The 22,436-nt window shown below is 54.0% G+C and overlaps 1 protein-coding gene across 6 annotated transcripts in view; it reads right to left on the reverse strand.

The window, feature by feature from the left end:
- Nucleotides 1-22,436, reverse strand: part of PKNOX2 (PBX/knotted 1 homeobox 2) — a 257,918-nt gene that overhangs the window by 61,035 nt on the left and 174,447 nt on the right. For all 6 annotated transcript variants that reach the window (XM_082475901.1, XM_082475905.1, XM_082475900.1 and 3 more), the window contains 2 exons: nucleotides 15,351-15,459; nucleotides 884-1,023 (listed from right to left, as the gene is read on the reverse strand). In XM_082475901.1, the coding sequence (XP_082332027.1) occupies nucleotides 884-1,023; nucleotides 15,351-15,437 (227 nt within the window). In that variant the 5' untranslated portion in view covers nucleotides 15,438-15,459. The remainder of the gene's footprint in view (nucleotides 1-883; nucleotides 1,024-15,350; nucleotides 15,460-22,436) is intronic.

Below are 22,436 nucleotides of genomic sequence, written 5' to 3' on the forward strand. Positions count from 1 at the left end.
TGCTGACTTGGGCATCTTTTCTTAGTGATGTGGGCTCCCCATGGATAAAGGATGACCGAAATCCCTGCTGGGACCTCGTTCAGTTCTGCCCTCAGAGGACCGCATCTTCACCCCAACAACGTACACAAGACAGACCGGAATTTCCCTGAGCCCTTCCCACCCTCTGCTACATTCAGGGCCCAGCCCTGGGTACAAGGGGCTGATGCAGAGTAAAACGAGACAAGCCGCCTGCTCTCAGCAAACTGCCCATCTCGGGGCGGGTACCAGAACCTACACAGTCGTGTACAACCTCTATTGCTAAAAACCAAAGACTACCATGAATCACAGTGTGGTCCAAGCACCAGCTGCATTAGAGTCACCTGGAATGCTTGTTAAAAATTCATATCCTCCTCCTACAGCTTGACCTACTGATTCAGCACTTCTGAGCACGGAGTCCAGATATATGTGTTCTAACGAGCGCTCCCAGTGGTTTCCAGGCGTACTAAAGTTTTGCTCACAACCGAGTCCTGGATGGCGAGTGTTGGAATGAAGGAGACAATGGGGCACATGGGCCAGGACAGTCCTGAGGCAGCTGCCCGTTTGCTGAGTGAAGGGCTCTGATGCTCGTCAGGGCTCATCTCCCCAGCTGGGCTGAGGCAGAGGTCCTCCTGGAGGACACAGCCCAGGCCCCATCTCCCTCCCTGGACAATTCCAGGAAGCTGGAGCCAACCCCTGCACGGCCAGCTGAGGGCTCTCTGGAGTGATTTCAGAGAGAAGGGACCTGGCCCTGGCTACTGGCTTCCATGAGCCCACCTGCTGGCCTGCACTCACATCTCTTATGGCTGAGCTGGGCCTGAGGCCGCTTGGGGGCTCCTGTGTGCGGCCCGGCCGAAGTGTCTCCTACCTGTACACAGCTCGCTTGTCAGCCTCCAGCTGGGCCTGGGGGTCGATGGGGGCACTGGGCACAGGTGTGCTGGCAGCAGCCGAGGGTGCGGAGATGTGGACAGCCTGGGCCTTAGAGGGGGCCTGAGCGGTCGCCGTCATCTGCAGAGACAGAGAGGAGGCGTGGGTTAGTAGGGCCAGGACCGCTGGCTCCCCGGCTGGAACTGTGAGGTCCACCTCATCCCGTGGGGTGTGTGTGTGGATAAGAGAATGTGTACGAGAGAAGTGTGAGTGTATAACGAGCGTCCATTCGTACATATGCTGCAGTGGGAAGAAAGCTGGTGTTTCCTCAAATGAGAAAATTCTGGGGAACGATTTAGGACCATCCAAAATCAGGTGGTGCGGAAGTGGTCTCACTTTAAAAGCGACCTAGAGGGGCTAGGGGCCTAGATGGGGAGGGTGGGAGGGAGGCTCAAGAGGGAGGGGATATGGGGATATATGTATACATTCAGCTGGTTCACTTTGTTGTACAGCAGAAACTAACACAACATTGTAAAGCAATTATACTCCAATAAAGATGTAGAAAAATAAAATAAAAGTGATGGTTCTTCATGCAAATTAAGGTGGTGGCCTCTGGCCAGAGGCAGAGAAAAACAGAACGATGAGCCCTTTAAATTGTGCTTGTGAGTCACTTGGGCTGTTACTGGGCAGTGTTGGGTTTGATTTGATGACTTTGGAGAGCAGGAAAAAAATAGCTGAGTCAGTTCTCAACTGGGCAGAGGTTTATCCCATTTAACACAAGCCAGAGGTAACTTTTAATGGTTTTGACTGACAATTGAGTGTTCTGCAAATTTGGTTTACCTGGGCACTTGAAGATAAGCAGGTTGTAGTGGACAAAGAACAGATTTCTGTTCTTAGTTGTAACAAATATTTAGGGTAGTAGCTCTCCTCCTATGTTACATGTTTCTGAAGGTGTCCCTGGGGCCCCAAGTTTGCGCCAATCAGAGCACCTCTTAAAAATATATTGTATATTGGACTTTCCATATAAGATTTCATTTAAAGAAATGGTTAAATGGCTTTAAAATTTTGGGTAACCATCATAACAGAACTTAATGCTTTTATATTTTATTTTCCTTAGTTAAATCGATCCCTGAAATGTCACGTGTGCCTCAACTATTGCTTTCCCCCAACCGGCTCACAGAGCCTGACAGCTCTCACCCACTGTGTTCTTGGACTTGACACCCTTGTCTGCCTCCCGAGCTAATACCTTGTTCACACCGTCATCCCCAGCACCCAAACTGGATGCTTAGTGTTTGCTTAGAAAATGAATGAGGGAATAAACGAGTGAACGCACCTTGAAAGAATCGTATATTTTATAGCTGGAAAGTTCATCATATGATCTAGGTCCCTGCTTTCTGGAAGAAAGAGTACTGTACTTCCACGAATACAAGCACAAAACACTTGCTGTCTCATTTTCTTCATTAGATCTCTGTTCACGTGCCACATCTTCACAGTAAAATAGAGTCCCTCTGCCCCTGCTATCCCCTTACCCTGCCTTATTTCACAGCCCTTATTATGGCTATATATTTCATAGCCCTTATCATGACCAGATACTATATATCTACTTGCTAAGTTATTTTCTCTCCCACCTCCAACTCAAATGTAAGCTCAAAGAGGGCTGGTTAACAGTTGTGTTCCTAGGGTCTAGAATAGCCTGGCACTAGTCAATGCTCAACAAATATTTGTTAAATGAATGAATTAATGAGTGATGGATGGTAAATAAAATTGAGACCATAAAAGAAATATACTGTATCCCCATCATTTTTTGTTAGGAAGAAATATCCTTGTCACTGTTGGCTGAGCTGGGGGAACTTTCCCAAACTCAGCGCTAGCCGGAGCATCATGGTACCTTGAGGCCAGCAAGGTACCATGCTTGACTCTTGCTGTCTCCTGTTAATAGCTTTTTGACTTTGAGCAAATCCCTCAACTTTCCTAAGCTCCTCCTTTTCATCAGTAAGCAAACTGGTGTCCTTTTTAGGATTCATGAGTATTAAAGAGGTGCTATAAGGAAGAAAATAGAAACAAATGCTGTTCTAATTTTCAAAATACAGAAATAAGGTGGAATCAGACAAACTAAGTATACTTCTAATCTTCACATTGATCTGGGCTAGTTTCTTTCATTCACCAATGCAACTGATTATTTTTCCCAATACTTCTCAAGTCGCCGCCATGTACTAGGCACCGGGGTGACTAGGGTGAATGGCTGCTATAATGGAGCCCAGTTCTGGGTTTAACATGATTACTGAGCTGGCAGATCAGGAAAATGGTAGACATTTTCATTTACATGGTGTAAATGACCTCAGCAAGGTACCTCCCATGATATCCTCGTGGAAAACGTGGAGCGACGTGGTCTGGTGGACCATTGTGTGTATTAGGATGCTACACCCAAAGGATGACAACTAAAGGAGAGATGTCAGAGGGAGGAGGGCTTCTAGGAGATGCCACATGCTTTCTCCTCAACTCTCTTCTTCAATATTTTTATCAGTGATTTAGAGGATGTCTGAAGAAACGCTCAACAAACTTATGGGTGATATGAAACGGGGATCCAAACGATCTTTACAGATTTTGGCAACGTGCTAAGTCTAATAAGATTAATTCTTGTCTAATAAGTTGGAATTTAACACTTCTAACACTTTGGCCAAAAAAAAAAAAAATCGATAACATAAATGTAGAAGAGGAGAGACATCGTTTAGCAGCACGTTTTAGTTGACAGAAGGCTCAGTATGTCCACAGTGTACTGTGTCTGTCAAACAAACAAACAAAAACCCCAAACTGATGCTCTGTGAGGACCCATCAGCAGAGGGACAGCTCACACAAAGCTTCCAGCCCCACCTACTAAGCTGAGACAGGTGCAGGAAAGTACACTCAGGGGAGAGTGGACCAGGCTGCTGAAGGGATTCTGAGGAATATTTGCAGGAATCTGCAATGTTAAGGAAGATGTGGGGGATGGGAAGGAGATGGAGGGACGTGAGAGCCCCCTTTGAATATCTGAATGAGGGATTAGATTATGTCAGTTCTGTTCTGTATGCCCTAAAGCGTCAAACTACAACCGATGCATTAAATCTGTAAAATGCAGAGACAGATTTGGGCTCAACCCAAATAGTAAGTTTCCAAGCCTCTGAGCTCTCCAGGGCTGGGATGGGCTGCCTCCCGGAAGTGGTGAGTTTTCACTGGTGCAGGGGCCAAGCAGAGACTCCCGCGGAGGCGATGGACGCTCTCTAGCTGGGTGGGCTGACGTAGGTGACATCTGAAATCCCTTCTAACAGTGACAGGCTTGGACGCTGTGAGGGTGCTTTCATGACCACTGCCCACCCCCAGGGTTGGCATGGGGCTCAGATTAGATGACGTACGGTGTGTAAAAGTGCTTTGGAAACTCTATAAAGTTTTCCCCATACGGAGGGGTGGCTGTAGTTCTTCAACATGAGATTTCCAGCACGTGCATCTTTCATAAAGCGATGCACAGCTACGTGCACGGCTCGTTTAAGGGTAAAACACAGGGTAGGCTGGTGTGCTCTACTCTGCTCAGTCCACTAAGGGTGAATTTCCTCGTGTCCTTGAAGGAATCCACAAGGGGCTTCTATGCAGATGAGCTTCTAGGAGTGGGAGGACTGAGGGGAGGGGCTCCTTTTCCTCTCACCTCCCCTTTCTAGGCAGGACTTTGGGGGAAGGTGTGGCCAAAAGCCCAGCCGGGGCCCAGAGGAAAGTGTAAATCAAAAGCGGTCACTTGTCAGCATCCCAAGAGGCCCCCGCTGAGAGGCTGTTACTGGGGCTAGAGAGCCGGGGACGGTGGAGAAGTGAGCAGAGCTGGCCTGAGGAGGAAGATTTAAATTTATTTAGCTCCTGGGGGCCAATTCAGCAAACTCTGCATTTCCTCCAGGTTTGGAGAATGCTTATCTTCAAATAGATTTCTTTTTCTAGCCAGAGACACCCATTTCTCAAGAACTGGAGCTCAGAGGGAGAGGCCCGCAGCTGTCCCAGGGCCCGGGGGGCAGGGGGATGAGGGTGTTGGGTGGTAAGGTTTTGGGGGAAGGTTCTAGGCCTAAAGAATAGAAGCGGCGGGAGAGGCTGGACAGATGGAGGGCAGAGATCCCTTGCTCTGGCCTATGAAAGCCAACTGATAAATTTTCAGGAATTTTGCAAGCCGGTTGATATCATGTCGGTAGCCTGAAACTGACCATGGTGGGAGTAATTACACCACAGAGACTGGCAAATGCTGCAAATCAAGTCCTCTTTCCAACCCCCAACCAGAGGGCTGGTTGTTAAACATTTATCAGCACACCACTAGTGTCAGAGTTTCTCTCCAAGTACCTTCCTCCTATTCTCCTCGATCTGGCACATGAAGAAACTACACTCTATGAGGGCACTTGGTGTGCCCACAGCTGGTCCCAGACCCGGAACCTTCCTCCAAGGACAGCACTGGACATCCTACCCAGGCAGGCTGGGAGGCTTGATTAAGAGAACAGGATAACGACCAGCGGGTGGGGAAGGGTGGCAGCATTCCCCGGGAGGGCCTGCCCGCTGGGAGCTGCGGTGCTGGGTCCAGAACCTATACAGGGTCCTTGCCGTCCTCCTGCCTCCCATAGATGCTCTAACCACTGGGCTCTTCTCTATCATCCAGCTGGAACCAGCCCTGCATTAAGCCGGGAGCAAAAGGGCCCTGTCCAGATTCTCAGTTTGTGACACCTTGAGATGAAAGTTCCTGTTGCCCTGCAGGGGCTGAGAGATCCAGCCTCTCTGACAGTCTGGTCTGGCCATGAAAATGAGCAGGGGATGCTGTGTGGTGTGGTTGACGAGGTGCTGCCCTGCCTACCTCAGTCGCCCTCGCTGACACCGGAACGCCCCACTGATGCTTTCCTTCCTGCTAAGGATCACCCTTTCCCAGTTGCAGGGGAGAGCGGCACATCGTGCTCCAACGAGCTAATGAAGTCTCTCCCCGGGGGTTCACGTCCAACAGGGATCCCGTGCAATGGGTTGGTGGCACTCCCATTTTACATATGAGAAAACAGAAGCCACTGCAGCAAAGAAACTGCTGGAGAACACAGACAGTTTCTGCCGAGGTTGAGACAGGAACCAAGGGCTTTCTGACTAAATCACACTGCGGGAGTGATCGTATTTAATTACTTTTCTTTGAAGAGGAGAATAGGAAGACTTTTCCCCTGAGTGGAAAGGGGCAGAAGAGGAAGGGCGTTAGTGTCAGATGGAGTGTCACTCCCCAGCCTCAGGCTCTGGGTCTCCCTCCAGCCCACCCATCCCGTCGCCGGCCCCCGTCTCCCCAGCCCCCAACAGACCTCACAGATCAACTCCCCAAACCCTGATCGTGCCAGAAACGGTGCTTCCGGTGGAACCCAAGTAGGAAGACCAGGGTGGTTTGTTAATTGATGGTGGCTCAGTACCCTGACTGCACAGGACTTCAAGCCTCAGGGTGCACGGACCTGCAGCAGCCGCCTCCCGCCAGCTGCCACGGAGAGCTCCCCCCTTCTGCTCCTGGGAGGTGGGAGCAGGTAGCTCAGATGTGGAACACTGCCAGGGTCTTCCTAGCACCCCAGGGAGGGAGCGTGCACGAGACATTGGCATCAGATAGAACGGATTTCCGCCTTTGCCACTCGCTGCTAGCTGACCTTGGACATGCAACCTTGCCTTTCGGGGCTTCAGTTTGCTCATCTGTGAAATGGCACTGCCGCTCCCGACCTCTCACCGCCGTCGTGAGGATGTGTGTCTCCTTCAGTGGATGCGGCTGAGCACCAGCTAGGGGTCAGGGCCCTGTGCTCTGGGCTTCCGGGCCCTGAGGAAGCCGTTCAGCCGCGTCTGCCCACTTGCCTCTCCCCCGACTAGACTGTGGGATCCTGGAGGGCAGGGACCACATCTGTTGTAGCCCCAGTTGCAGCCCCAGAGTCTGAGACAGGGTGTCCACAGCACCTACGGGATGCAGGGATGACTGGTGTGGAGTGGGTGGGCCTTGGCATCCATTGATACCTTTTCAGCTGCAGATTGACCTTCTCAACCCTGAATGCCTCAGGCCACAACAGAGAAGTCACAGTTGCCGACCACATACTTATTGGGAGTGGTGGGCATCCAGCCCAGAGCTGGTCAACCTTTCTGATCCAGGGTCCTCATCTATACATTGGGAGTAGTCACACTTAGTTAGCATTAAATGAGATAATGTATGCAAAGCAGCGGGCCTTCATAGGTACTCAGCGTATGGTGGTTACCGTTAACACAATCCCTGCAGCCAGCAGCCTGCGGCCCACTCTCCAGTTGGCCACTTTTGCTTCCGCTACCTGCGCTGCCCTGGGAGCCCTGACCCTGATGAAGGAACCCTCTCTCCCATAAGCACCCAGAGAAGCGGGCGAGGCGCGGGCCCAGGCATAGGGAGAGGGGCCGTGGTATCGTGGAAGGAGACATTACCCATCGCTAGCAATGTCACCTTGGACAAATGGCTCAGTTCTCCTGAGCCTCAGTTTCCCTCTCAGGTAAAAATGGAGCTAGTAATACCTCTTGCCAGGCCTACAGTGACCATATGTGAGGGTACATTATTGTGCACCTTGAGGCTCAGTGAATCTTGGTTTCTAAGCATCTTTAATGCTTCTTTTTGCTAGCCCTCTCCTCTGAAGCCAAACCCCACTGAGTGTCCACACCCGGCCCCAGACACCCCGGCACCTACACCTCCCGTGTTCCCCTGCGTACACCTGTACCCCCGCAGCTGCCCTGCTCTGCATGACGCGTACACCCACGCACCTCCCACGGGTCCTTTCTGCAAACCCTGGGCAACCGAGGTCTGCACCTTGCCAGCGTGACTCAGCACAGACACCCCTCCTAAGGGGACACCCCCTCTTCTGACCCGGCAGGGTGCGGGTTGCCCATCCCCAGAGCCGGCCCACCAGGCCAGGGAAGCCTTGTGTTCTGAGAACATGGGGGGCTGCACAGGCCCAGCCCACTAGAGGCCGCTGAGGCTCCAACAGGGCTGGGCTGGGCCTGTCGGGGGGCTGACGCTCCCTGCAGGGCCAAGGCAAGCCAGTAGGGCCAGATCTGGTTTCCTCGCAACCAGGAGAGAGTCCAAGGACCTGGGATGAGGTCAGGGCTTGAAGCCATTTAGTAAATATCAGGTTTGGCCTGAACAGGTAGGGGGCACAACGGATGGTTTTGGGAGGAGGGCACAGCCCACAGGGCGCCCCAGGCCTGGACCTGCTCACAGACCCAGCCTTGTCTCCGGTACAGCACCCCACCCCTTGCCTGCACCCCAGCAGACCCTCCTGCATGCAGGTGCCTGAAACTTCCCGACGCTTTACATCTTTATGCCTTTGCATCCGGGGCTGCCTCAGCAGGACCTGTCCACGCCTCCCCACCCTGCCACCCGACCCCCCATCACGTGCAAACCTACCCCTCTTTCAAGACTCAGCTGGAGGGAGCATCAGCTCTCCCAGGAAGCCTTTCCCAATCCTCCACACCCCCCGCCCAGGTAGCCTGGACCCCTGCCTTATCTGCCTGTGCGTCAAACCTTAAACCCCGTAACACTTCGGGCCCTCATTTGTCTGTCTCCCTGAGTGGACTGGATTCCCAGCTCCCATCATCATGCCTGGCTCCCATGGGGTCCCAGCGTGTTTGTTAAGTGACTGAATGACCGACGGGATGAGGAAATGAGAGAGTGATGTGTTAAAAGGCTCAGGGATCCAGAATGGAGAGGAGTCAACCATGGCTCCTCCAAACATCCCCCCAACCCAGTCAGCCCAGGGAGCGGAAGGGCTGGAGGCAGAGAAGGGCAGCCCGATTTTGCTCAAAGAGCCTCCTGGAACAGCAGGCCTAGGTCACCTGCATTCTCGTCCCAGGACCGACCAGATAGAACAAACCACAGGAAAGTTACTTTGTGGTGTAAAATGGGGGTCTTAAGCAATCAATTCGCTTAAAAGGGTTTGTAGGCAGTGGTTTACAAAATGAGGCTTGAAAATGTTTGCCGCCCTGCCTGCACTTCTGGGGGTTGCTGACCAGCGGCTAAAGGGACGAAGGCTGTAGACTGGGATCCAAGTCTTTCACCTCCCAGCTTCGTGCACTTTCCTGGGCACGGGCTGCTCTCCATCTTTCCCATCCATCTCTGGAGGACCCCTCGCTTGTATAATAGTCCCACACCAGTGAGTTCCAGTATGTTTGTGTATGTGTGTAAGGGAGTGTGTTTACAGCCAGAAACACATACTTGATATGCCTATTGTGTTCCCAGTACAAAGGAGAGTAATTAAAGTTCAATCCAATCTTGGCTACTGGAGACGTACAGAAGATAGAGTGAAAAAATCAATGTCAGGGTCATGGGTGAAAGAAAGCTGGAAAACACCATTGTACTTTTCATACCCACACTCTCAACAACCCCGTGAGGCTGGGAGGGCAGAAGTTATTCCCATTTTACCGATGCAGAATGGCCCCAAATCAGCTCCATTAGGGCGGGAGCTATTAATTCTGTGTCCCTGGCACATGGCACAGGGTCTGCAAGACCCACAGAAAACACCTGATGTTTATGAAATGGTTGAGTGAATGAAAGAAATAGTGCTGTAATTACTTGTCCAAATTTGTATAATTCATCAGCAGTGCAGTGGGACAGGCCTGGATTCCTGAATTTCTACCACGTTGGGTTGAGTCAGCCCACGCTTCCTCCTCCAGACCACGGACTCCAAAGACAACACGCACCGAGGGCCGGCGTGCTCACCCATCCCCCTCCCGCTGGGCTACGCAGGCACCGGAGCTCCTAGGAGATCAACCGGAAAGGGGGGCAAAGCGGGTTCCAGCTCCTTAGGCCCGCTGCTGGTGGATCACCTGTTCCTGATTTATTTTAAGCTTTGTCTACTTGGGCCATTAACTATTTTTGTAGCTGTTTAAAGCACTCATCCTGCTTGGAGGCAAGAGGATAGACAATAAAATGTCTGTGTGTTTTTGGTAAATATAAGAATTCAGGTAGGATGTTCATCAAAGAAAAACCCTAAACAAGGCCATGAGAGCGAGCGTTTCTTCTAGCAAAGTCCTGTTGATAGTCCACTGTCTCCTAAATGAGGCATAAGGCCCCACAGTCAGACCCAAAGGCTATTTTTGCCTTTGCCACGATGAAGAATCCAGGTCTGGAGTGAGATGGAGTTGAGGGACACGTCCAGTTTAAAGACACGGGTGGCCCAAGCGGGCCAGAGAGAGAGGTCACTGTGCACAGAGAGAAGAAAGGCCCAGCAGAAAATAAAAAAGAAAGAGAAGAGTCCGTTTTGATGAGTCAAAGTGAGGGAAGGCAGGTCACCCATAGGGTCCCTGGGGTGTTGGTCCCAGGGGCAGAGGGAGCCGTCAATCACAGCCACAGAAAAGGCTTAGGGGGACTCTCAAAGCTGTGGAATTAACTCTATTGCTGCAGAGCCAATGTGTCTCAGCAGCAGCTGAGCAGGAGGCCCTGCGAGGCAGGGGGCTCCAGCCCTTAAAGGGATGAGAGGAATGTAAAGTGTGAAAACATCTGAACCCGCTTCTGCCCGTCCCAGCTGCATGGCCTGGAAAGGGGGGCGGGATTCACAGCCGGGGGCCCCAGTCCCCTCCCCTCCCCCTCCGGTTAATGAAACCAGCATGGGGATCCTAATGACTGATCAAAGCCCATCCAGCTTCCCCAGATGTCTGCTCCCCTGGCCCCGAGCAGAGGGGGAATGATGCCGGGACAGGGAGGGAAAGAAGATACTCAGAGGGCAGAGAGACGGGTCTGACCTCCCCCAACACGGCTGGCCCAGCCTTAGCCAACCTGGTACAAGATGGGTATCTCCAAGCACAGCGTCCTGCGGTCCTGAACACCGTTCTCCTGGCTCTGAGGGTTGCAGGAGGATGCAGGGGGACAGAGGGTCCCAAGCAAGTGCTTGACTTCCTTCTGAAGTGAGCTTCCCATACTGGCCCTGGACTGAGAGTTTTGCCTTTCTTGCCTCCCTCTGGTCAATAACGAGGCTGCATCCTTGGTGAATTGCCAGAACCCTTTTAATATCACCCATCGTTAAGTCATGCTATGTAAGCACCCAGCTACTTGCGTAGCAATTGGTTCCTAATCCAAACTGCGAACTGAGTGCCCACATTCATAGGGGGCTGTGCCTAGTGGCTCAGACTGGATCCCACTAAGATTTCTGCTTTCTAGTCAAATGCTCACGCGGCCAACATGCGGGGGACACGCAGACAGAGGGATACTAAGCGCTGAATACATACACATATAGACCAGATAAAATGTTTGTCTTGCCTATAAGCCAAGGGCAAAGGTATCTGTGGAACAGCAGGTATGTGTCTGTGTTTGCGGAAGGGTGGGGGGAGGTTACTGACAGCAGGAGTTTGTGCGTGTGTGCGGAGGGGGGTGTTTAAGGTGAGGGTAGGCAAGCTGCTGCCTTCTCCAGTAAACCCAACAGTTTCCTAAAATTGCTGGTGGAGCTACAGAGGGAGAACTCTGCTTGGTGGGTGGTGCTGCCCATGGAGTGTTACAGGAAATGGGAGAACCTGAATGACGTTTCAGAGGTGAAGAGAGTGCATGGACGACGTGAGAGGGTGGTGGTGTTACCACGAAAATTCTGGGCGGGAGACTGGAGTGGCACTTGCCGGGAGAGGGGAACAATAGCAGAGGATCCCATCAGGATCAGGGGAGGTGCTGGGGTGGTGAGAGGAGGGATTGGGAAAATTGAGGTGACAGATGGCCAGGCTGAGGAAGAGATGCAAAGGAACGGAAGAGTGATGTAGGCACTGAATGGAGGGACCACACGCCTAGCTCATATCCAGGTCTCCCTGGAGACAATGTTTTCATTAAACTATCATCGTAGAATTCTCACAGTCCCCGTGACTTGCCCTACCTCTTGGGGCATAAAGTGAGGGTCTGGATCAAGGACTCAGGTGCAACATGCTGGAATTGAGGTACAGGAGGTGGACAGCAGAGGGCGCTGTGACTCTGACAGTATTTAACAGGGAGCCACCAGAAGGAGGAAGCAGGCCACAGGAAGGGTTCCAGTGGGTTGTTGCTTTTGTGCTTTCTAAACTCACGATCTGTCTTTAGTGTACAATAAACACAGAGTAACATCCTTACAAGTAATCACGGAGTGTCCCCAGGACGGACTGGAACAGAACTGAGGGGCCAGAAGCTGCTTAGCTGTCAAACCACTTGGCTTGTGCCCAGATAGCACGCGGCCATAACCATTAATGCTTCTGGACTAAAATGGGAAGAAGAAAAAGCCTCCCTCATTTTTAATAACTTTATTCCCCAAACTTCAAAAATGAAATTGCCAAGTTAAGAACTTGCCTTGAAAAAAAAATTCTAATTTATTATAAAGAAGGTCCGGGGCTTGGGAATTTTTTAATGCAGATTCCTAATTTTCCAAAGTGAGATTCTCCTGTGCATTTGAATAGATTATGCTCGGTATTGCTAGCCCTTAGCACAACGGGAACATTATTAAAACGACTGCCTGGGTCTCAGAGGAAGGGCCCTGCTTCTCCCTTCCTTTTTCATTTTGGGGACTTTGTAGCAGAGACTGTCCATTTCTACCTGTGGCAGAAACTGGGTTTCTGAGGAGGTGATAAAGAGATGTGCTCAGCAGCCCAGGCCTTGAGGAAACAAGTCATACTGGGTCCAAAAGTAATGAGATTAGACCTGAAGGAATGAAGAGGAAGTGGGGGATACCTTCCAGAGAGCCCCGTTTAGGAAGTGATTCCCCTGTGTGCCTGGCCCACACTCCTACTGGGCCCGGCTTTCCTGAGAACACTGAATGTCAAAGAGCAGCTGATTCACCAGGACGATGGGCTTCGCCTGAGAAGCGGGGCTCAGCCTCTGACAGCACAAAGGGAGGAAGGCAGGAGGAAGAGCAAGTTCCCCAGCAGAAAACTCGCATAGAAGACACTCCCATGCGGCAGCCACTCCTAGAAGCCCCGAAGAGTGGGAAGAAGGGCGCCCCGAAAGCCAGCTGGCCTCAAAGTCTAGCACTCTGGAGAGAACAGCCCTTCCCCGTGAGTCAGAAGACTTTGTCCTGCAGACCTCACCCACCTCCTCCACCCCATCCATTCCGTCCATGCCCTAAGTTCTCCCCAGGATCCCCCCATCCTGGTCAGTTTCCTTGGGAACCAGTTTGGCTCAGGGAAGGCCCATGGGAATCTAGCCACAGCCTAGAAGCCTAGCCGAGGCCATAAAGACCCCAGGCCTTGGCCTGGTCACTTTACCATGGACACTGAGACTTCATTCCTGGGCCTCTGGGGTTACACGGAGATGTGTGGCTTCCCCGGAACAAATTATTCCTTGGCTGTATATGTGAGTATTTTCGATGGTTAGGTTCTGGTGGCTCCTCAGAGAAGAGAGCCTCGGGACAGCCCCTGCGTTGGGCTTCTGCTCTGAGGCCTTGGATGGGGAACTGGAGCCTTCCTTCCTCCCCCAAAAGGCTAGAGCACCTCAGCGGTGGCTTCTGGGGGTGCTGAGCACCTTTGGGCTGCAATCCCACCTCCCCACCTCCCTCGGCAGCTGGGATGGATGAATCCTCAGCTGTATGCTGAGAATTAAATTAGGCTCCCCTACTTCACTGCACCCAGATCAGCATTTTTGGACAACACAGGCCCTCGCTGCAGCTCTCCTGCTAATGCCCACCAAACCCAAACGTCTCCCAGCTGCCCAGGAAGGCAAAACAGGGGGTGGGGCTGGAGGCAAAGAGGCAGCTGCCACCAGCTGTGCCAATCCAGTGCTCTCTGACCTCTCGGCCCTGCCCTGGTCTGTCCCTGAGCCTTGGGGATGGGAGTGCGGGCCTTGGCACCCTCCACCTGCTAACCACAGGCAGTGTCCCGGTTGCCATACCCCAGCCCCACTGTGGAGCTCGGAGAGCAGCATCCAGCTACAAAAGAAATGGAGCTGGTGTTCCTGCCTCTTCATCAACACCCCAGGTGCCCCAACCTGCCTAAGCAGATAGCAGATGGGTCTGCTCTACTGAGGGAGGACGGTGTTTGTCCCCCATACGGCCCTTACGTTCCTAGGTCTCCACTGGTCCAGGCCAACTTGGTTCTGACTACAGAGGGAAAGGCCCTGACATAGCTGCACACCTGGAAGCTTTCAAACAGAGGAATTGTGCAAATGCCAAGTCCAACCCATGGTCGTTTGTACAGAGCTACTGATGTGAACAGAGGGCCTGCTGAAGCTGAGGTCAGGGTGGGGAGAGCCCAGGAAGGAGCACGGAGTTGAAATGTGGGAGCGGGGTCGGGGGTGGGACAAAAGGACATGCGCTCAAAGGTCAGTGCTTCTGCACTTATACAGGGGTAGGAGTCAGTGGGGGTCCGCGTGCTGGACACCCCGTAAAGCGGTCATTTCATGGGCGGATAACAGGATAGATAGGGCAGCACCATATGTTCACACCAGGCTGCGGGTGTCGGGGCCACAGGACCTAAAGTGATGCACCCTGGGTCTGCGTCTTCGTGTCCTTCCCATACGGCACAGATCTTCCCTGTGGTCAGGAGAAGGGCTGTGTCTGAAACCCTAATGAGTGAGGGATAGCAGAGCAGGGCAAAGACCGGCGATGGAGAAAGAATGAGAATGATGGCCTGGCACACAGTAGGGGCTCACTGCACATTTGTGAAATGAATGAAGGAATATTCTAGCTGGCTGCATTTCACATTATAGGTACTCAATTAATAATTGAGAAAACAGGGAAGTGCGAAGGTGGAGGCTTCTGTGAACGCACAGCCTCATGATGAACTCTGAGTCTCAAAGAACCAAGCGTGGAGGGAAGGTGCGCACGCGGGGGCAAAGATCAGAAGTGACTGGTCTCCAGGACCTCCAGAGACCAACCCACAGAAGCTGGGCCAGGCTTCCAGAGGAGGAGAGGCGAGAACAGGAAGACAGGGTGACCCGCAGGAGGTGCAGCCAGGAAGAGCTCGGCGGGGTCTGCTGTATCTGAGCTGAGGGATGGAAACTGGGAACCAGAGGAAAGGATGAGAGAGTGTAGGGAAACAGCCCTGGCCTTTTTCTGGATAGAAGCTGGCAGAGTCCCGAAGAGAAGGGAGATTCCTCCAATAGGCAGGCAGAGACCGGTGACTAGGGGGATCTGGCAGAGGAAACCTCTGATCAAGAGTTTCCCCAAACACCCAGAGGCAGACTCGATTCACCTGTACCTGGGTCTCCCCGAGTGAGGGGTTCAGTGCGTTCATCTGACGTCTGCTCTGAGCAGTGACGGGGGCGGGGGTGTGTGGCACAGGCCCGTGGCTAGGTGCAGCACCCTGGGGTGCCACGGTCCTCCATGCCGGTGACAGATCCTCAGGTGCGATCTGAACCCAGGGCTTTGCCAAGTGCATGACTCCCCTCAGGGGTCTGGCTTTGCCGTGCTCTCCCAGAGAGGCGCCCCAGGCCGGGCAGGGGAAGAGCTGAGGGAGGTCTGGCCCTGCCCTCCGCCCCCCGGAAGGCCACCACACCCCTCCCGGCGGTCAGTCGCACTCACCTGTGGGCTGTCCTGGTAGGGAGGGGGAGGGACATTCTGCGTGGCCATCATCGTCAGAGCGGGGGCTGGGGAGGCATGTTGCATCATGGGATGGATTCACATGGAGGATCTGTGGCGGGAGAAACGGGGCCGCACCGTTAATAGCTGAGCGCAGGGAGCCCCAGGGCCCAGCGGCTGGACATGCTCCCAGGCTGGGCCACCAGGACTGACTGGATACAGCAAGGGCTGGAAGCCCTTCGGGGGGGACGAATGAGAGTTAAGGGGAGAAGCCTGGGTGGGGTGAGGCTTGCTGCGCTACGCTGACTTGCAAGAAACACTATTCAAATCACATGTAAAACAACCTGTGCACCCGCACCCCTGCTTTGTTCAGTACCAGCTCTGGCCTGGGGGGGGCGGGGCTTGGCTGGGGGCAGCTCAGGGGAATTGGCGGCCATGAGGGCACCCCACGGTCAAGGGTGCTTTCCCTTCCCCAGGCCTCCCGGAGCTGCCACCTGCACTCTCGGGGTGGAAGCCTCAGCCCTCACGGTTCCAGATCCCCCCTCCCTGTCCCCAGGGTCTGCCAGCACCACACTAACCCCCCCAGGTGTGCTCACGACGCCCCCTAGTGGTGGAGAGGGACGTGGGACGCTGGTTCCTCCTCAGACTCGAGAGTGGAGCAAGTACCCTGGGGCGACCACCGGGAGGTGTGCCGGGAAGGGAAGGAGGCCGGGAACAGGGACCACGGCCACACAGACGTGCCTGCACATTCTCTTAGAAGACTTTCCTTGGCCTTGGTTCAACCCAGACTTCAACCACACCTGGGGCCAGAAGAGCCGCCCGAAGCAAATGGTCCTCTTACAGAGGCGGAGGCAGAGGGCAAGAGGAGAGAAGTGTGTGTGTTTGGGGGGGAGGGGAGTGCTGGGGAGGCCGGGATGGACCCAAGCTCTCCAGATTCCCCGTTCCGGGCTGCTCTACTGTACCAACCCCCCACCCCACCCCATCACCCGTAAGCGAGCTGCCCCCTTTGGCCTCAAGGTCTCTTCTTGAATCACAAAGTGGTGCGTAAGTGGAGACAGCCTGGCAGTGCCACCCAAGGAAACAGAATGCTGCGAGAGCTGTTTAGCTGCAGGAGATGCCCTGAAATATTTAGAGCTGGAAACCACGGCTAATTGCCTGATACAGGAGGGCGCTGATGAGCGGGCAACCTTGGAGAGTATGACAGTCAGACCGTCCCTCTCCTTCCTTCCTCTCCCTGGGGACCTCGGGGCTCCATCCTCTTCCCACCTGATGTCCTCCCACCACACCCTCCCCAGGGTCTTCCAAAATGTTCACATACCTGAATTCTGTGGGAGTTTGAGGGAGTCAAAGGGAGGGTCTCCAGGACCCTATGTGGAGTGTGTGTGTGTGTGTGTGTGTGTGTGTGTGTGTGTGTGTGTCTTGTTGTGTTGGTTCTTTTTCAGGAAGAGGTGGACAGATCAGCTCTGGCTGACCTGAGTCTCCGAAGTACCAGGTGTGCTTTGACCTGAAGCGCACGTGTGAAAGCACTGGAAATCCAGACATTCATTCAACGAATGTTTATCAGGTGCCAACTACATGCAAAGAACTGTGCTGGGGTGGGGAGACAGATGAGAGGAGGCAAGGCCTTCTCCCGAGGGAGGGAGGTGATGGTCCAGCGGGAAGGAAGAAAATGAACAGAGGTTCCCATGGAGAAGGCACAGGGAGGGATGCCTTTTCCTGTGCTGAAATGTCGAGACTGCAGGTAATTCCTCTTTGCCCCACCGCTACCTCTACCTCGCCCACCCTGGCCTCACTTCAGAAGATGGACTGCCAGGACGTCTTTGCAGCAAAAGCACCCAGGGTCACCCCGTCTCACACACACTAGGCACTGAGATCCAGGCTTTACTTCTGCAAAGAGGCTCGGAAGGGGGCCCTGGGGAAGCCAAACTCCACAGGCGGGGAACCATTGCCTATTTTCATGGCTGGGTCTTGTCTGGGAGGTGGAAAACACCCAAGGAAGGAAAGAGTGGAGTGAAGAGGGTTCGGGGGGGGGGGAGGGAAGAGGATATAGACTTCTTGAGACATCAGAAAGAACTTCCAGAATGAAGACTTCTGAGATATTAAATTGGGCGTGGAATCTCTCTCTTTAGGACCCAGAGGGAATAAAGGAAAAAGGGGTATTTCAGGGGTGTGCTAGGCTCAGCCTTTCCTGGGACTCTGGCAGATGAGGTAACTTTGGATGAGGCCTACGGGTACTGAGGCAGGATCCCTTCCCGGGAGCACCAATCTTAGATGCTCCTTGGCCGGAAAAAGCGAACTTCTGAGGGGCTGCAGTGCCATCAGCCTCCAGAAGGGGGAGCCTGGGGGCAGAGTCTGGAGGCAGATTTTCTCCCCTTTTAGGGGCAACTAGTTCCCTTCCACCTTGGGTTTGGGTCTTTTGGTACCTCATTCCACGGATGAGAAAGTCATCACAAAGGCAAAGCACAGGAAGGTCAATGAGGAGGATCTGGGGTAAAAAGAGGGCTCTTTAGTCTGCATTCTTTTGTTCACTGTCAATCAACGGGAGGTAGGGTCGTTTGAGAGTCTCTGTCCCTAGAAATACTTGCAACAGCTGGATAGCTGCCCTACCTGGGGGTAAAGAGAGATGGCTAAGAGTAGTCTGCAACCAGAAACCACCACCGTCCAGGCTGAGAAGAGATTTTTCAGTCTGCAGCCTGCTGGACTCTGGAGCAGGGGCCAGAGGCCACGGGAACAATTTTCTGAGGACCCAGATGGCCCTTGCCCCTCCCCCTCCTCCCCTCTGGGGTCACCACAGGCCACTAGGCCACTGCCCCATTGCCCTCTGGGGGCTTCTCCTGCAAGAAAACAGGAGGCCTTTTCATCAGGGGCTTAAGTTTCCTTCCCTGCTCGCTCAGGCACAGAAGCGTCTGGTAACCTGATGCTGGGGGAGACCCGGTGCCCATCTCCGGAAGCTCACCCTTTTCTTCACACGCCCCCTCACCCGCACATGCGCTCCTTCCTCCCTCCAGCTGGGCTTGGGGGGGCTGAAGGTCCATGTGGGACCATCCCTGAGAGGAGCGTGGGAATCTGACTTCTCTGAGCTGAGGCTCCACAGCTGGGACGTGGGGAGCTCCTTGAGCCATCGCTGGGCACCCAGGCCTCTGGGGAAACCTGCCGTTTTTGCGCTTCCTTTGGGAGCGTGGAGGGCACAGCAGGCCTGTCCAGGGCCTCCGAGCATGTGTCTGTGGCCGGAGGCTGCTCCGCCCTGCCCAGGGGCCCCAGCCCTCTGTCACCAGACACCAGGTCACCGGAGGCAGCACAGCCAAGACGCAAATGGAGGACACAGGAGGAGTGATTTACCACCGAGAAATTTCCCATGTCAAAAGATTGTTTTTAACGTTGAAAACTTTTCTTAGATGGCAGCTAGGAGGGAAAAAAAAAAAAAACCCTAATGCAACACTCAACCCCACAATGATATCCAAGAAAAAATAATTTGTCACTGACATTATCTTCAAAAGGAGCTAAAACTGCCATTTTCCAGAGCTCAGGAGCCGAGGAAGGCAGTGCGCACAGGCTGGGGGTGGCTGAGGGGGCCTGAACGACACGGCTCAGGAAGAGGGGAGGAGCAGCGCCGGAGCACCCACTCCCTCTGTTTCCTCAGCTCCAGCTCCCCAGCCAGGTGCGGCCCTCCATCTGGAGCCCAAACGCCAGCGTGTTGACAAACGGGCTTAGAAAAAAGATCCAAGCTCGTTAGGAAGGAGCTCATTAGGACTTGTTGACATGAAACCCATTAGACCAATTAACATTCCATTAACGGCCTGGGGCACCAAGGGGTTAACGGTGCCCGGCAGTAATTGGGCTGGGGTGCCGGGTTGGGGGCTCAGGGCCTTAAGGATGAGAAACAAAGTGTAATTGGGAACTCTCGGACCAGCCAGCCCCACAGCATCCGTTCTTGCTCCCTGACCCTGGCTGAGCCTCCACTGTAGGGCCTGAGGTAGGAGAGGGGATGAATGGACCAACTTCCCTGTGGCCCCGCACTGTCCCAGCCCATCGACTGGAGACTGGGCGGGTGGCTGGCACAGGGTACGGTGGGGGGACATTTCCACCCTCTTGCACTCTGATGGTCTTGTTTTCTTCATCCACCCCTCCCTTCCCCTCCCCCTCTCCACACCCCGCTTCTGGTCCAGTTTCTCTCTTAGCCCCGGGAAGTAAGTCTCCTCTCCTCTCCTGGATAGGTTTTCAAAAATGTTGCCCACTCTTACAGAACCTCTTTGGAGAAGCTAGAATCCTTGAAGGCCCAGAGCCTAACTCATCTGAAGAGTGTTGTAAGTCAGGGCAGAGGAGTCGGGGAGCGAGCACTGGCCCTGCTCTCCTTCCTTCCTTCCTTCCTTCCTTCCCTCCCTCCCTCCCTCCTTCCCTCCTTCCCTCCCTCCCTCCCTCCTTCCCTCCTTTCTTCCACATCAGGGCAGCTAAGAGGCAGCGGTGAGGCCCCCTAGGAGCCCTTCTGGACACACTAGAGGTATTTTATCATTTGCCTTCCCTTGCTGCAAGAAGAGGCTGTGGAAGTCTGGGCCTCAAGTTTCCTCATCTGTTAAACTCCCATGATCAGACGGAGCCTGTGCTTAGGGTCAAAAAAGTCTGGATTCCACAGCCAGCTCTGCCATTTCTCTGTGCGACCTGCACAAGTCACTTTCTCTCTAGGTCTGCAAAATGAGGGAATTCACCAGAATATTCTGAAAGTCTTTGCCATGGTTAGCGCTGAACACAAACTCTGCTGAGTAGAATGGAAATATCTGAAGCTCCATTCCAAAGGCTCCCTCATTTGAGAGTGAGGGAAGGAGGTCCCTGAGGCCGAGAGAGCCAGGAGCCCTCCTCTGCGTCCCCCAGCCCAGGAGCCCCCAGGTGGCTACCACCCCCTCCCCCAACCCCAGGTCCGCCCCTCTGAGCAGCTGCCCAGGCCTGGGTTCTGACGTCTAGACAGATTTGCAGGAGGCAGAAATAACACCGTGAACTCAGCAGGAGGGACCAAAAGGCTGCATTAGTAACCTGGCTGGCTTCAGCTTCTCCCTCCGGAGCAGCCGCCTCAAGCCTGGCGCAATGCCGTTTATTTTCCTTCCGCGGAGAGCCTGGTCCAAAATGAGTCTCGGGCCCAGCTCCCCTTCCCAGAAGCTGCCTGTAGGTGGCGCCGCGGAGCCCCGCTTTAATTGCACATTATATAATATAACCTGTTTACTAAATCATGTAATCAGTCGCTTTAGGATTTACAGCTTCGGATGTGTACAGAGGATTGGACTTTGAGTCAAATTTAAAAACAAATAAGAACGAGAGGCAGCTGTTGCTGATAGTGTGATATTCATCTTTTGGAAACAAATTCACCCCACTGCTATAAATTATGCCTGGAAAAAAAAAGTGTTGGTGGTGGGAAGGAGTTGGCTACGGCTCCTCTGCTGGCAACTCAGAGCGATGAATCTTGAAATAACGGTGTCAACCTGTCACTGATTTCATGTGACTCTGTGGATTTATCTAAAGAAACGCAGGCGTGCGCGCGCGCACACACACACACACACACACACACACACACACACACACACAACACACACACACACACACACACACACACACACACACACACACACACACACACACACACCCCAGGTCTCTTCCCAAAACCCAGTAAGGGCTAGAAACCGCAGCTGAGAGCTAAGTGGCCAAAGGAACTCGATGGTCTCCGAGCCTTGGTGCGTGGAGTCAGTACCCCAGTGACAAGGGAGAGGCCAGTGTGGGGATGGAGGGGAGGACGGAGGGGAGAGAGAGGGTACACCTGTGGGTGGGAAGCTTCACAATGTGAGGAGGTCTGGTGGAAGTGTTTCAACGTGAGGGAGAAGTGAAGGGTCCTGTGGAATGGGAAAGAGCCAGCCCCCCAGGAGCCACGCCCTCACAGCCCAGCAAGCGCTGGACCTGGGCCTTTTCACCCCAAGTGTTCTGGGAGCTGGGCGGAAGCTCAGGGCCTGAGGTGATGGGAATGCCGTGGCCTAGCGGGTGCTGCTCCCCCGCCCCATCTTTCTGACCTCGGGGTGTTGGGGGCAAAGAGAATCCTCTAGTCTGATAAGACCAGGCTCACAGTAGGGGCGTGGGAGCCAGGAAGGTCACTGTGTCTCCACTGAAGGAAGGACGGCGGGGAAGAGCTGAACAGGATCTGCACTCAGGATCAGATCCCCGGCTCACTCGCTGTGCTGCAGGCTGGCTGGCTAAGAGGTCACACCTCCCCCCTTACCCGGGTTCCGGGGGCCACTGCACCAGGCACAGAGCCCAAGTCCTGGCAGAACGTCCCAGCCAGAAGGGCCACTTCCCTGGTGCCCCTCCGGTTCCTGCTTGGAACTCTCAGCGGGAAATAATTCTCTGCTGACTTGAGAAGCAGCAGAGATGACAACCAAGACAGTAGGCAACTCAGGCCCCTTGGCCACCCACAGCCCTCTGCTCTGATTGTGCTTCACTGCTTTTCTGGAAAGCCCACTTGGGAGGTGGTCCAGGTCACGCCCTCTCGTGATGGCGTTGGTCTCTAGGAAACAGAGGAGCCAGCAGGGGCCAGCATGAGTTTGACCAGCTCTGCCGGCTTCTGCCTCCCTGCGAGATGGGAAATCGCCCTCTCTCCCCACCTCTCTCTCCTCCTTCAGCCCTGAACCACCATGTGGTCTTTGGAAGGGGTAGGAGCCGACTGTGAACCGTCCCAGCAGCGAGGCCCCCTCCTCGGCCTGTCCAAGGGCCTCCCCCTCCTCCCCTTCCCCATGCCCAAGGCCATTTTGCTCTTTGCTCTTTATCTGGAATAACAATATACCCCCTCCCATGGGGGCGGGTCAACAGGGTCATTTATGCGCTCACGGACCCCTGGGGATGAGCCAGAGCTCGCTGGGAGACCCAGTTCTGGGAGGAAGGGGGCTATACTCCACCTTGGATCCCAGTGTGTCCACAGTGTAGTGGGGGGAGCTTCATGGTGACATTCCCTGCGTGGGGTGGAGCTGTTGGGAATCTCAGACCCATGTCAGTCACCCTCCACACCCCTGACCGGGTTTCCCAGGGAGGAGCCCCGTCCTGCCCCACTGCCTCTGATTC

Source organism: Balaenoptera physalus (assembly GCF_965194825.1).
Source record: "Balaenoptera physalus genome assembly, chromosome: 10".
NCBI classification, from domain to species: Eukaryota; Metazoa; Chordata; class Mammalia; order Artiodactyla; family Balaenopteridae; genus Balaenoptera; species Balaenoptera physalus.